This window comes from Talpa europaea, assembly GCF_964194135.1.
Source record: "Talpa europaea genome assembly, chromosome: 13".
In the NCBI taxonomy this organism is placed as follows: Eukaryota; Metazoa; Chordata; class Mammalia; order Eulipotyphla; family Talpidae; genus Talpa; species Talpa europaea.
The window spans coordinates 93,425,848-93,439,505 of NC_140080.1; the positions used below are offsets into that span (position 1 = coordinate 93,425,848).

The 13,658-nt window shown below is 33.4% G+C and overlaps 1 protein-coding gene across 1 annotated transcript in view; it reads right to left on the minus strand.

The window, feature by feature from the left end:
* The window catches only part of CDH19 (cadherin 19), a gene marked incomplete at both ends in the record, with an annotated part of 46,582 nt that overhangs the window by 5,044 nt on the left and 27,880 nt on the right, over positions 1 to 13,658 (minus strand). Inside the window, 2 exons of the mRNA XM_084251777.1 lie at positions 219 to 336; positions 9,084 to 9,205. Coding sequence (XP_084107903.1) covers positions 219 to 336; positions 9,084 to 9,205 — 240 coding nt within the window. The remainder of the gene's footprint in view (positions 1 to 218; positions 337 to 9,083; positions 9,206 to 13,658) is intronic.

Sequence of the window (13,658 nt, forward strand, 5' to 3'; positions counted from 1 at the left end):
AGTGCTTCTCATTGAAAGAATTTCAGTGTGTAATGGGGCCAGTATTTTTAGCACTTGACCTTGGGATGTGTTTCTCACGTTTCCATTGCCATCCCTTACTCTCCTTCTCAGCATGATCATGTAGCAGGAACAACATAAAAAACAATACAATAAATTCCCTTAAAATCAAACATGATTCTCAAAGAATGTCCAAAAGTCATTATGAGTGGAAGACATACCTTGATTATCTATGATTATAAAGCTTGAGTTATTAGTGTCTTCTGTTGACAGATTAAAGTAAAAATGGTGTTCTTCTACAGATGCATCTTTATCCATTGCACTGATAGTTTGAATTACCTAAAAAAAAAATGATAGTTTGTTTTTAAATTCAAGAAATATATCACTGTTATTTTTTATCATTAGCATTTATTAAAATTGGTTTACCAAAATCTTCATGGGTATTACAAAAGAGGAACTGTCAAAAATCTGTGAATATTACAATATCTTCTCATGTTTATTTGCTTTTTTTCAGAGAGTGTGTTGAAATTTCATAATCAATACATTCCTTTTGAAAGGTCAGATGGCTTCCATTAGCTAAATTTGTTAGTAGTTCTCAAATTCCATTGCTTTGAATTAAGACTGTCTTTTATCCATCTGCCTAGATTTCTCATCTCCTTCCTTATTTCCTTCTTCCTTCTTATCTGAATTCCAGCCATTATGATTTCCTGCATATATTGAGAGCACAATTGTAGTAGAATTAGTAGCTTACTAAAGTATTTGCTAAAGTAATGAGTTTTTTAATTGATTTGGGGAAATAATGCATTTAAAGTTTAGGGGCAATATACGTGATTTCCTCTGATCCATACGGATTATAGGAAGAGTGTTTCACATCAAATAAGTTCCTCTCCCTATTTCAGATCATAAAAATGTGAAACAATGCAGTTATGAGCAAATCAGTTCTCAATTAATTCTCTTCTTTCAAGACATGAATGTGTCAGTCAAGTAGTTCGTTATTGTCAAAAAAGAGATAAGCTGTCAAGAACACACAGTGAGATTGTGATTAATTCTGGAAATTAAAGTAAATTGATTATAGAAGTTATTGTTTTGAATTTTCTGGAATTAAAGTGCTTTTAACAATGTGTCAAACAAAAATATCCTTAGTTTCAAGATGACAGACCCAAATTTATAGTTATACTTCAAAGTATCACTCCAGGTGCATAAAGAGCCTGCGAAACTAATGTGATTTGCACATTATTTCTCTACATCAATTTATTTTTTTCCTCATCACACATTCCTAATTAAATCATAATCATATGGCGTTAATTAAATAACCAAATAAAGCATTATTATTCAGTCCATGACTAAATAATACATGTGCATTGTATTAGGGTAAGCCATTAATGTTGGATTATCATAAGGTTGTGTATTGCCAGGGTAAAGGTTAGGGGCTGGGGTGATCTTCTAAATCCTGGCTTTGCAACATACATATTTTTTAAGTTGAAAAAATGGAGATCTAATAACAGTTAGCATCCATTTTTAGGACTGCATATCTTAGCTTGTCAAAGTGCTGGCTGTATAACAGTACGTGTTTATTATGATTTTTTTTTCATTGAAACGATGTCTTGTGGGGAGTCACATAGGATGATTCCCTGCATACTGTGGGCAATCTTGTTATATGCATATTTGTTCAGTTTAGAATGACAGCAAACTGTAAAAATTGATGTTTATTTTGTTAGCATATACAATCTTAATTTTTAGACCAGGGGCAATTTATCTTACACCTGAATTTCTGTTTGAAAGATATGCCTCTGCTGTTAAAATATCTCCCGTTCATGTAGGGAGGCTTAAGCACATTGAAGAGATTTTGCCTTTGTATATATTTCTAAATATTTTAATTGATCAAACTTTCCTCTAAATATGCATGGGTGAACTGAAGATTCGGAAGTTTCAATACTCTGCTCCCTTCTTCAATGACTATACTTCCATATATTTGCCCTGTCAACTGGGCCTGTGCATTTTCCCTCTTACTATGACAATGGAAGGTTTTTTAAAATTTTCAGATAAAATTCTAAGAAAAATCTTTATTTGTTGCCTAGGTTAGCTATCCAAACTATTTACTTAGGTCTACTTATATGGGTCTATCACAGACCTTATACATTTCTGAGAGGAGCAAAAACAAACCTAAAACAAAATGAATACAAAGAACAGTCATGTTATGAAAAATTCTGAGAGTTCAGATTTTTAATTATCTCCCTGGGTAAAATGTTGTCCCTTTTCTTTTTGACCCAATACATGTGCCATACATTGTGAGGTCCATTGTCTATGTGCATAGTTACACAAATAAGACTACTCTATGTGCATAGTTACACAAATAAGACTACTGCAAGTATGAACCCCAATCCAACTACCAGTTCCATGTGCCACTAGCAGCCAGACTACAGAGTCAAGATGAGTTATGATCAGCAATATAGCCACAATACAATTATCAGACCAATCAACCTTGATCTTTTTGTTTATGTATTAAACCTGTGAACCAAAAGTATAAATAAATACTATGAGCTATTGACCCCAGGCACATTTTCTAAGCATGCAAGTTTTGGACTGGACCAAATATCTACTAACCAATGAAAGGCAGGCAATGCAATAAATTAACACATATAGGAATTGTTGAAAACACCTCACCTATATAGTTTGCTTATTATCTAGTTATTCTAAGGATTTGTCTGCATCAAGTTGTATATGCAAATTCTTCTCATGTTGTCAAGAAATTATTGTTCAGCAAGTGTGAACAATACATCATTGTTCCACCATGAAAACAGAGAAAATGATACCAAAGTGACCTGTTTTGACTAAATAAATCAGCAGGATTAAAAAAGATTATGAATACCTGTTCAAAAGATCAAAAAGAATACCTGTTATGAATACCTGGTATAAGGAAAGATCTGGAAATCATTTGAATGTAAACTTTGATACAGAGAGGTGTATGAAAAAGTGAATTTGAAAAAATAAATAAATAAAAGGACTGGATACAAGAGAGAAAGGGAGGGGAGAAGCAAACCAGAATCACAATGTGGGATTGTACAATTTAGGAAGGAGAATATTTTACATGGAGACATCTTCATAGTTGATGGGTATCAGTATAATAGAAGCTGGTACTTTATAATATCACTAATTTTATACTTTACTTCTGGAAAATATATTTGGTATCAGTCAAGATAATGGGAATCATTAATTTGAAAAATGATAACTATTTTCACCAAAAAGAAAAGGAAATTGCCCAAATGTCAGCTCATTTATTATATTTGCAAACCATTGAAAATTCTCTCTTTACTTCTCCCCACCTTGAACATTATACATTAAGAACAAAAACAAAAATTCTATTTGCGCACATAGGTCATTAAGAAAATGTCTAGATTCATCCAGAATAGAGAACAAATGTTCTGGTGTTTTGATTTTCTATAATGAATGTAATGCAGGATACCTTTTAATTTATCATTTGTCTGGCTCTTTGAGTCTGCAGGAAATGAGGCAAGCATGAGAAAATATATAAGTATTTCTTTAATCATTCTGAATATTTTTATTTGTGAAAATAACATTTTCTTGATTGTGCCAAGCATTAAAATTAATTTCACCTTTTTATTTACATCTAATTTTTTTTTTGTTAGATTGTGGTATGAACCTTTAATATGAGCTCTGCCCTATTAACAAATTTCCAGTGCACAATACAATACTATTAATTGTAGGTCCAATGTGTATAGAAGATCTAGAACTTACTCATCCTAACTGCAACTTTCTACCACTTGAACAGTAACTTCCCATTTTTACTTTTTACACATTTAAATGTAGCTTCCAGAAATTCTATATTTACATGGGATCACTGTGTTAGATAATCTTATATCTCATACTTAACTCTAGTCCAATACCAACACCAGGAAAGTGACAAGAGTAAATTATGGTTAGATTACAGAATTTATTCAATTATCATTGTTTTTTTTTACATCACCTATGCATGTGTGTTTACGTATGCAAAGCCATAAATTTGATTCTACTTACAGGTGGTATCTATCACTTGTTTTGAATCTTTGACAAGAAGTAGAGACTCTGTCTCACTAGCTGTCATGGGGTTTGTTTCAGACACAATAGACAAAAGGCACAAAAGGAAATAATTTGTGAGCTTTTGAGTACCAAGTGGACCATGTTCAGTATTTTATTATTTTAGTCTTGTATGGATTCATAAATGTAACTTTCACCGAAGACAACTAATGTGTGTATCAAATGGGAAGTAAAAGAATTTCTGCAGTGCTTTTGTGAAAAAAAAATTTACCCCAAGGCATGTCTCCTGAGTCCCCCCCTCAAAAAAAAAAAATCCTATCCATTATATTCTGAGTTGCTGGAGAGAGAGAATAGCCGGAAGATAATATGTTGGATGCATTCCACTAAACAGTCTGAAATATTGTCATCTACTATGTGCAAAATATCGCATCAGGACTGCCTTTCTAATCTTTACAGTTAGACCATGAATAAATAACCCATCACTATCCCCATAGTACAGGTGACTAAACTGAAATTTACTGGGAGTAGTACCCTAAGATCACACAGCAAGCAGCAGGCTGAGCCAGGATCTTGACTACAAACTTGCTTAACCACTACTGACCAGCACTGCTTCCATGCCTGAACATGGGGAAATAAACCTCTTCCAGTTACATCAAGTTCCTGCACAAATGTTAACGTCTGACATCAGAGTTAAACTGTTTTTAGAAAATGTTATTTATAATAAGTTTTTAACAATAATTTTAATCAGGTTGAAAATAAAACAAACACGTTAAAAAATGAAGATTGACATCACCACACATCAGCTCGTTTACACCAGGGGGCCTTTAGAGAAACACGCTGGTCCCCACACCTTCCTTGTCCCCTGGCAACCATTAATCTGGTCTCCATCACCCCCAGTTTTGCCATTTGGAGGATATACTATAAATGGAATCACAGAGCATAGCATGGAAGGTTTTGAGAATTGCTGTTTGCACTAAGCATAATGCCTTTGAGCACCATCATGCTGTGTATGTGTCAATAGTTTGTGCCTTTTTATTGCTGATAGTATTCTGTTTTATGAAAGTACCACAGTTTGTTTAATCATTCATCTGTTGACTGACACTTGGGTTATTTCCAGGTTTTAGTTATTAAAAATTAAGTTGCTATGAACATCTGTGTGCACGCTTTTTTGAACTGAAGTATTTATTTCTCTGGTATAACTGTTTACCACACTCTGCCCAAATACATTAGGTGGTACAATAAGTGTATGCATAGTTTCATAGTAAACCACCCAATTACTATTCATTTTTTATTTCCACCAGCAATGTTTGAAAGTTGTTGAAAATGTTTCCACCAGCAATGTTCGTTATTTCATGTCCTTTCAATCACTTCGTGTTGTCATTGATTTTTATTATTTAAGCCACTCTAGTAGGTGTGTAATGATATTAAATTATGGTTTTAATTTGCATTTTCCAAATAAATGATGCTGAACATCATTTCACGTGTCTCTTTGCTATAATCTCTCAGTTAAATGCCTTTTGCTGACATTAGAATTGGCTTGTTTCCTCTTTACTGTTGAATTTTAAAGGTTCTTCCTTTGTTCTAGATATAAGTCCTTAGGAAATATTTTGTTTTCAAATATTTCCTGCCTGACCACAAATTATTTTTTAATTATTTTAATGTCTATTCTCTGCTTCTAATTTCAATGAAGTAAAATTAATAAACTGTTTTCCTCCTATGAATTCAGCTTTGATGATTCATCTAAGAACTCTTTCTTTAGTAAGAGAAAAATTTTACTTGTGTTTACTTCTAAAAGTTTTGTAGTTTTAGGGTCTCCCTGGTGGCGCAAGTGGTTAAGCACCACACTATGAAGCAATTCGAAGCCTCTGCAGCACGAGTTTGATCCCCAGCCCGCCAGGGAGCAACCCACATGGCGCAGCAGACCTCTCCTGACTCGCCCACTGCTCCCCTCAGCAGTGTATTTCAGTCTGTCTGCCTGTTCTGTTCCCCACTCTGTCTCTGGTGAATCCTCTCACCCCCCCGCATCTCTGGCCTGTGCCCCGGCTCTTGTATGCAAAAATAAACAAATCTTTAAAAAAGTTTTTTTTAGTTTTATAACTAATTTTGCTACTAAAGTTTTGTAGTTCTAAGTTGAAAACTAAATCTCTGATATTTTAAAAATAATTTTTGTATAAGGTGTGTAAGGTTTATGTGGAATTTTCCATTTTCTTCCTGTGAATATCCAGTTGTTCCAGCAAAATTTGTTGAAAAGACTGGAACATTTGAACATATCTATATGTCTTTCTTCAATACTGTTCATATCATTCAGACTTTCAAATCTACTATAACATGAAAGATGCGAGTATAAAATATGGGTTTAATTTTTACAACTAATTCACCATCTTTTGTTTTGATTTGCATACTCAGAGGTGTTTCATCATCATGCAGAAAGCACTTTTGAAATAAAATAACCTGGTCAACAAATAAACAAATATGAAATTACTTTAGAGGGAAAATGGCAAATGCAAGTCATTGAATTATTGCTCTAGAGATTTAGGAAAACTTAATTGGTGTCAACCTAATCAAAATAAATCAAGAATCTGACAAAATCAAAAATTCAATAAAACCACAAAGCAACCTCAATAATATGCTTATATTGGCATTTGTAACTTTTTAATATTTATTTTATAACCAATGGGTTCCTTCAAGCATCAAATGGAAGGCATTACCCTGCTGTCACCTTCTGCTGTAATGCACCTTGACAGGGCTGTGTCTATGAATGTCAAGTGCACAGACACCTTAGAATTCATGCAAAATCTCTTGATTGGAATAGGTCCCATTTGAAGAACTTGTACTGCAAGCCTACTCTTCACTGCTACTGTTAATATTTACAAAGTTCAATCCTCCTGATTTATCATTCAATAGTTCTTTATCTTATGAAAGTACTTTATCTTTATGAAACCCTTGTAAGGCAGGACAAAGGTGTCATTTGTTTCCTTTTCCTAAGGAGGAGATTGGTATTCAGCATGGTTAGGTTACTATCTGATTTGGGATGTAAGGATGTCTGGCAGGGAGCCCTTTTGCTATGCACCAGGCAATCTTCCTGCTATTGTTATTTACTGTTGTTTGATCTTCATTCCCACATGAGAGGAAACATGTTTGAATGAAAACCCATGGTTTCTGACACACACAATGTTTAGATAATAATGAGGCATACCAATCTGTCCACACAAGTACCTAAGAGAACACTGCAAAGCAAATATTCACAGCAACCCTCGCTGAAGGACCAACTGTCTCTCCAAAATAGGGGACTAAACAATAAAACAAACAAACAAAGAAAAAAAAAAGCAAAACAAAGGAAAGCATTAGATTACATAAAAGGAATAAAATTATTTTGCAATTCTCATTTTTTCTCAAATGATAAAAGAGGCATATCCATTAAATTTACACAGATACACTCAGTTATGATTGGAAAATACACTCTCTCTCTCTGCTTTATGCCTGAATTAATAAATATCTTTATTTTTTTTAAATTTTGGTCACTTTGTAGTCAACAATGAACATCATCTTGAAAGAAAAGGGTTTATTTTTTAATTTTCTGCCTTTTTTTTTTAAGAAACAAGCAAGATCCGATTTTAGATAATTAGGAAAATGTTCTATAAAATAAACTTTTGTCCTAAGATATATGCAGCTTCATGGAAATGCATTTGGGGAATTCTGAATTTCTTTAATGCTTTACTTTTGCTCCCTCCACTTTTTACAGTTTGCATTTAAAAAATGAAGCAGGGCTTCCCTGGTGGTGCAAGGGGTTAAGACACAACCTATGAAGCTCACTGCAGCCTCACTGCAGCCTCATAAGTTCAATCCCTGGCCAGGGAGCTACCCACATGGCACAGCAGACCTCTCCTGACTTGCCTGCTGCTCCCCTCAGTAGTATATTTCAGTCAGTCTGCCTGTTTTCTTTCTCACTCTGTCTCTGGTAAATCCTCTCATCCCCCACAACTCTGGCTGGTACCCCTGTTCTTGCATGTATAAATAAATAAATTTTTAAAAGAAAATGAACCAGCAAAACTCATGGAAAAACTCATAAGGTCTCACACAGTCACATCATCAGCCTTAACAAACAACATCCACAAAGCATTTTGCATTGATATTTGTAAACATGTTTTAAAAATCTTACAATCTTGATGTCCATATAAAGATAGAAAGGGAAATTGTTGCATCTCTGTGACAATCTAATGATTGCTCAAAATCTAATTGCCTTATGTTCTGTTACTTCAAGACTCATTTATGTGGGGACTCAAAATCTAGGTGCCAATTTGTAATATTGTTTTTCTTTTTCATTTGGTTTGAGGTGCATTACTAAATAATCAGCATCCCAAAGTACCCTTTATTCTGGTTGTTATTTCTAAATCAAATAAAAGTATCTATATGCTTAATTTATATTTTACACTCTGTTTATAAACTCACTCTGCTGTATTTCTATACACATAGGTAATTCATTGACAAGTTTTCTCTAAGTAATATTTAAAAAATGCTCACTCTCCTTCTGCAGTAGAAGTCATGTTCTCAGTGGACCAAGGCATTATCACAGGGTCAAAGTACAGATACTTTTTAAATGGTAGTGACACTTATTTGAAATTGATATTCATTTGTTTTGATATATCAGACACAGTAGCTATATATTATAGGGAAAGTCCAAGTGTTGCTCTTAATATGTTTATACTTATATATTACTTTATCTTTGCCATGGTATGCATTAAAAATACAAATTAATTTAAATGTGATGACTGCTACAAATTACAGAAGATTTTTTTTTATTCTATTGACTAAACAAATAGTTACTGAATCCCTTGGGTTAGCAGATTTTTTAAACACTGGAGAAATTTGGAAGTGGACAACTTGAATTTTCCATGTTAGCTGTTAAAAAAAAAAGAGTTTAAAATAGATAGGCTCTCACAACATAAGGGCATGTAATTTATATGGCTAAATAAAGCTTAGTTTTATAATTTCAAAATGGGAGGAATACATGGCAAAAGGTTAGATATCAGCAATTTATTGTGGGTTCTTACCTGACCAGAGTCTGCATTTTCACAAACAAACGTCCTATAGTATTCAGAGAACTCAGGAGCATGATCATTAATATTAAGAACTTGCACAGACACAGGAACTTGAGAAATCTGCTGCGTGTTGTCTGCAAATTGAATAAGGGAATGAAAGCACAAACATTAATGCTGTGTTAGGGGGGCAGGCTCAGGAGTATTGCACTAGGGGCTACATGGTATGGTTCTTTTTTTAATATTTATTCATTTATGCACACAAGAACTGGGGTGCAGGCCAGAGGTGGGGGAGAGTGAGAGGATTCACCAGGGACAGAGTGGGGAGCAGAACAGGCAGATCTACTGAAATACACTGCTGAAGGGAGCTACTGGAGAGACAGGAGAGGTCTGCTGTGTCATGTGCTAATCTTCCTGGCCGGGATCGAACTCATGTTGCAGTGGCTGGTGATTGCTTGATACTGCTGTGTCTTTAACCCCTGTGCCACCGGGAGAGATCTAATATGGTATGTTTTTATTTTACTTGACTAAAAGCTATGCAAGAAAAAAATCTCCATATAGATCATTTATTAACAATACCCAGAAATATTGTTCTCAATTCACTCAATTCAACTGATATTTATTGGTGACTTTCACCTGCAGGAACTGATGAAAAAGCATAGTAAAAAAAGATGGGTATATAGACATCTTTTTAAAATCTAGGAGCTGTTGGACATATCCATTATCTCATTAAGTCCTGATGAATAAGTGTAACATCTACCCCAACTTTACCGATAAAAACATGGGGAAACCATTTAGTTTCACCAATTACGGTTAAATGACTGCTTAGTCTTGACTGGAGAGGTAAAGGCAGTTTAAGAAGACAGTAGTCAGACTGCTGCTAATAAACTGTATTATATACTTGAAAATTGCTGATAGTAAATTTTAGATGTTCTTATCACACAGATACTAAACGTAACTATATGCAGTGATGGCTTTTTATTATTTTACTTTATTTTGGTACAATATATGATTTCTCCCCTCTGGTATAGTCTCTGTAGTTCTTCCACCACCAAAGCAGCCATAATTGTCATAATGGATGTTAACGAGACTTCTTGTGGTTATTATTTTGCGATATATACAAATATCAAATCATTATATTGTGCAACTAAAACTGATGTTACATGATAATTACACCTCAATATTTAAAAAGTCAGCTCTCAATGTACTTAATGACTGCATTTTTCATTGCGGTTTTAAAAGAAAATGGACATGGAATAATCTGAATATATGTTAGTATAAAATAATTATAATTTAATCTATGTAACAGAAATATCCCCAACTCAATATTTGTGTTAAATATCATGCAAGAGTAAGAGATGGTGAAGCCCCGAGAGCAGGACATAAATCTCTTCTAGGACCTAGATTAAAAAGGTCAATTAGACATATCTTGACTCACTCATTACACTGGGAAAGCTACCATAGTATCCAAGACACCGGTATGTAAATGCGTGAGATCCAGTTAAATTAATACAGAATTGTTTATATTACTCCTAAATAACTGGAAAAACCCAAATGTAAATCAGAAAGAAATTGGGGAAAATAAATTACAACCATAATATGAAGTGGTGGATGCTTATTAAAAATGAATAAGTCAATGAAACAAATTTATTACTATTATGAACATTATACATGCATGACTTAAATTTTAATCTCGGTTCTTAGTTTGAAAAAATGCTTAACCATTGTCAGTTGGCTTTCTGTAAAATGGAAACAAAACAAGTATCTTACAGCACCATTTGAAGACTAAATTAACACATGTAACGCATTTAGAACAGCATTTACTGTGAAATTACTAAACATTATTTTGTCTATTAACCAGAAGAAACATGTATTCTATCTTGTAAAATTATATAAAGTATGCTGCAGCATATTATACTATATATTTATATTTCATTACTTTAAACCATTCCTTTATATTAAAAAAAAAAGAACAGTGGAAAGGTACATGTTATTAATGAATGAGGAGAGGAAGATACCATTGTTTGTCTTAATGTCTCTAATCTATGCGCTATTTTGTTAATGGAACAGCATTATATTTGCAATTTGTATGGAAAACTACAATTTTTTTAAAGGCATAATTCTCTGTTGAAAATAAATAACTTTTCCTCATTCTTTTTTTGGAGAATTTAATTTTAGAAAATTTACAACTCTGAAGTCTTTGTCTCATTGAAATGCTTTCTTATCAATTAAAAACTAAATAAACCTCTTGTCAACTTTACAACTCAGGCTTGTCTTTTTCACATGGGGGCCATCTCTGAAATGTGCTCGCCAGGGAAGAACACACCCCTGTGTCGGTGGGGGTGTAGGGGCCTCACTTCACCAAAGGTCTTGTCCCAGGTTGCATCATTATAAACCTCACAAAATTAAGAAAATTTTAGTTTTCCTTTGGCTATTACCAATTAGCAAGTACAAATTGTCACCCCAACTAGCTAGTGAATTTAGGATGAAATACGTCTGACAGATGATGTCCTCCTACTTAAAGGCTAGTACTTATTTCTCTTGAGAAGATGCTTGTAAAGAGCTGAATCTTCTGGACTACTGAAGGCTAGACTCCCTGAGATGCTCACAGGGGCCTCACCAATATATTTAGAAAGGGCTTTTCCAAGACATGGCACTTTAGCACGTCTATTATTTTGAGCGAGGTCAATAGACGTCCTGCAGGCTTATGGGGGACTTTTACCACTCCCTTAACTAACTAAATGAATAGGGAAAATGACTCTTGTTCAGAATCACTGTCAAACATGTAATTACAGAGCATCTGGTCTTCTTTTTGAGATTCCCCTCTCCTCTCCTCTTGAGATTCCCCCTCATTTCTCCAAGATGCCCCAGGCCTCTCTTTTATTTCTTAGCTCAAGATATGTTCTGCTATTTTGCCTTATTGTCTTTGGAATCCACATGTCTAAATAACATGTGTTTTTTTCCTCCCACAAATCTCTGTGATGTTGATTTAATTACTCAACTAGTCCAAGAAAAACACAAAGAGGTACAGAAATTTTTTCCTCTTCCCAACACTAAATAAAAAGGTGGAATCTCTTTCTATCTTGGCAATTTCTTAGTGGATTTCCTGTGAATCACATCACATCTGGTTCAGTGCTTTTTAATTATTCCACCTTTGCTGGCAAGTTCTCTGGCTTGCGATGAGGTTTTGTGTGTAATCACATTTCCTTAACAAATGGCAATTTTCAATTAATTAAATATTAAAATGTGTGAGGCTTATTACCTACAAAAATGCATGACCTTTAGACAATATCATTAGAAATTATCATTTTGAGACTTGCCTCTATTTTGTTACATTCAGGGTGAAAACAGATTAAACAATATTAAAATATGAATATATATTGCTAAATATTTTAAAATTTAATTATTATAAAATGAGGCTCATTTTAATGCTTTCAATACTTTATATATTTCACCATAGAACAGCATTTTGCTTAAGTAAGTTAAATGGAAAAATCATTCCAGGTACAAATAAACTAAAGAAATATTAGTGAGAAATTCATTAAAAGTTTTTATCTTTTTTCTGAAAAATCTGTCTAAAATTAAGTTTCAATTAAACCTTTGGCAAGACTGCACAAAACAAACACATATCTTCAGAGACTCATTTTAAAGTGGTTAATATTTTTATTCACTTAGCTGGCATGCTGATAAATTGTTTGGTGCTTAGTTTGGGAAGCTTTCCAAGGGAAGACTAAGTATTATGAACTTCATTTGTTGGAAAAACAATCAGCAAAACTGTTAGGCAACCATCTTCAAGGTAGTTCCATGAGGCAAGTGTGTTTATATCAATTTTAGGTTCAGGTGGTTGGTTCATAGTACAATTGTGACTTCAATGGTCAAGCATTTATTTTCATACTGTCGTAGTAATGAAAATATTGGCACCTAACAAATACTTTTTTCAAAATTGCTCTACAATGAGTTTTGCTCCTAAAAATATTCAAGACAGAGAAAAGAAATGCAAGATCCTTGGTTACCCAGCATTATAGAAACTTGTTCGAACCAGTTTTCCCTTAAAATGGAAAAAAAAATTCAAAAATACATCTTAAAGATGAGTTAAATGGACACTAACTTTGTGGGTTTCTGAGACGATCTAGTTATGCATTATTTAGAAATTTCATTGCATATCTTGCAACTATGATAAAATAAAAATGGAATTATCAAATCTCCACAATTTTTAATTTTAAAAAATATACATAGCACCAAGAACAGACCTGCATGAATTGTTTAATTCCTGTACTTGACAACATCTCTAACCACTTATTCCTGTAACAGTGATTAACTTCTATGTATTAAATTCTTTGTAAACAGCTATCTTGCAACCCAAATATTTGTATGACTATTTTTGATCCATTTTATGATACTACAATTTGCTTCCACTGTTTTTTAAAAAAGGCAATCAAAATACTTCAAAGTTCCTCTAGAAATCTTCATAATATCTCCCTGATGAAATGCAAGCATCAAATTAATGGGATATACTATAAATTATTAGGCAAACTTTTCATATCAATACTTACTTATCTTTTTTCCTACTCATTCATAAAAGATAAGAGT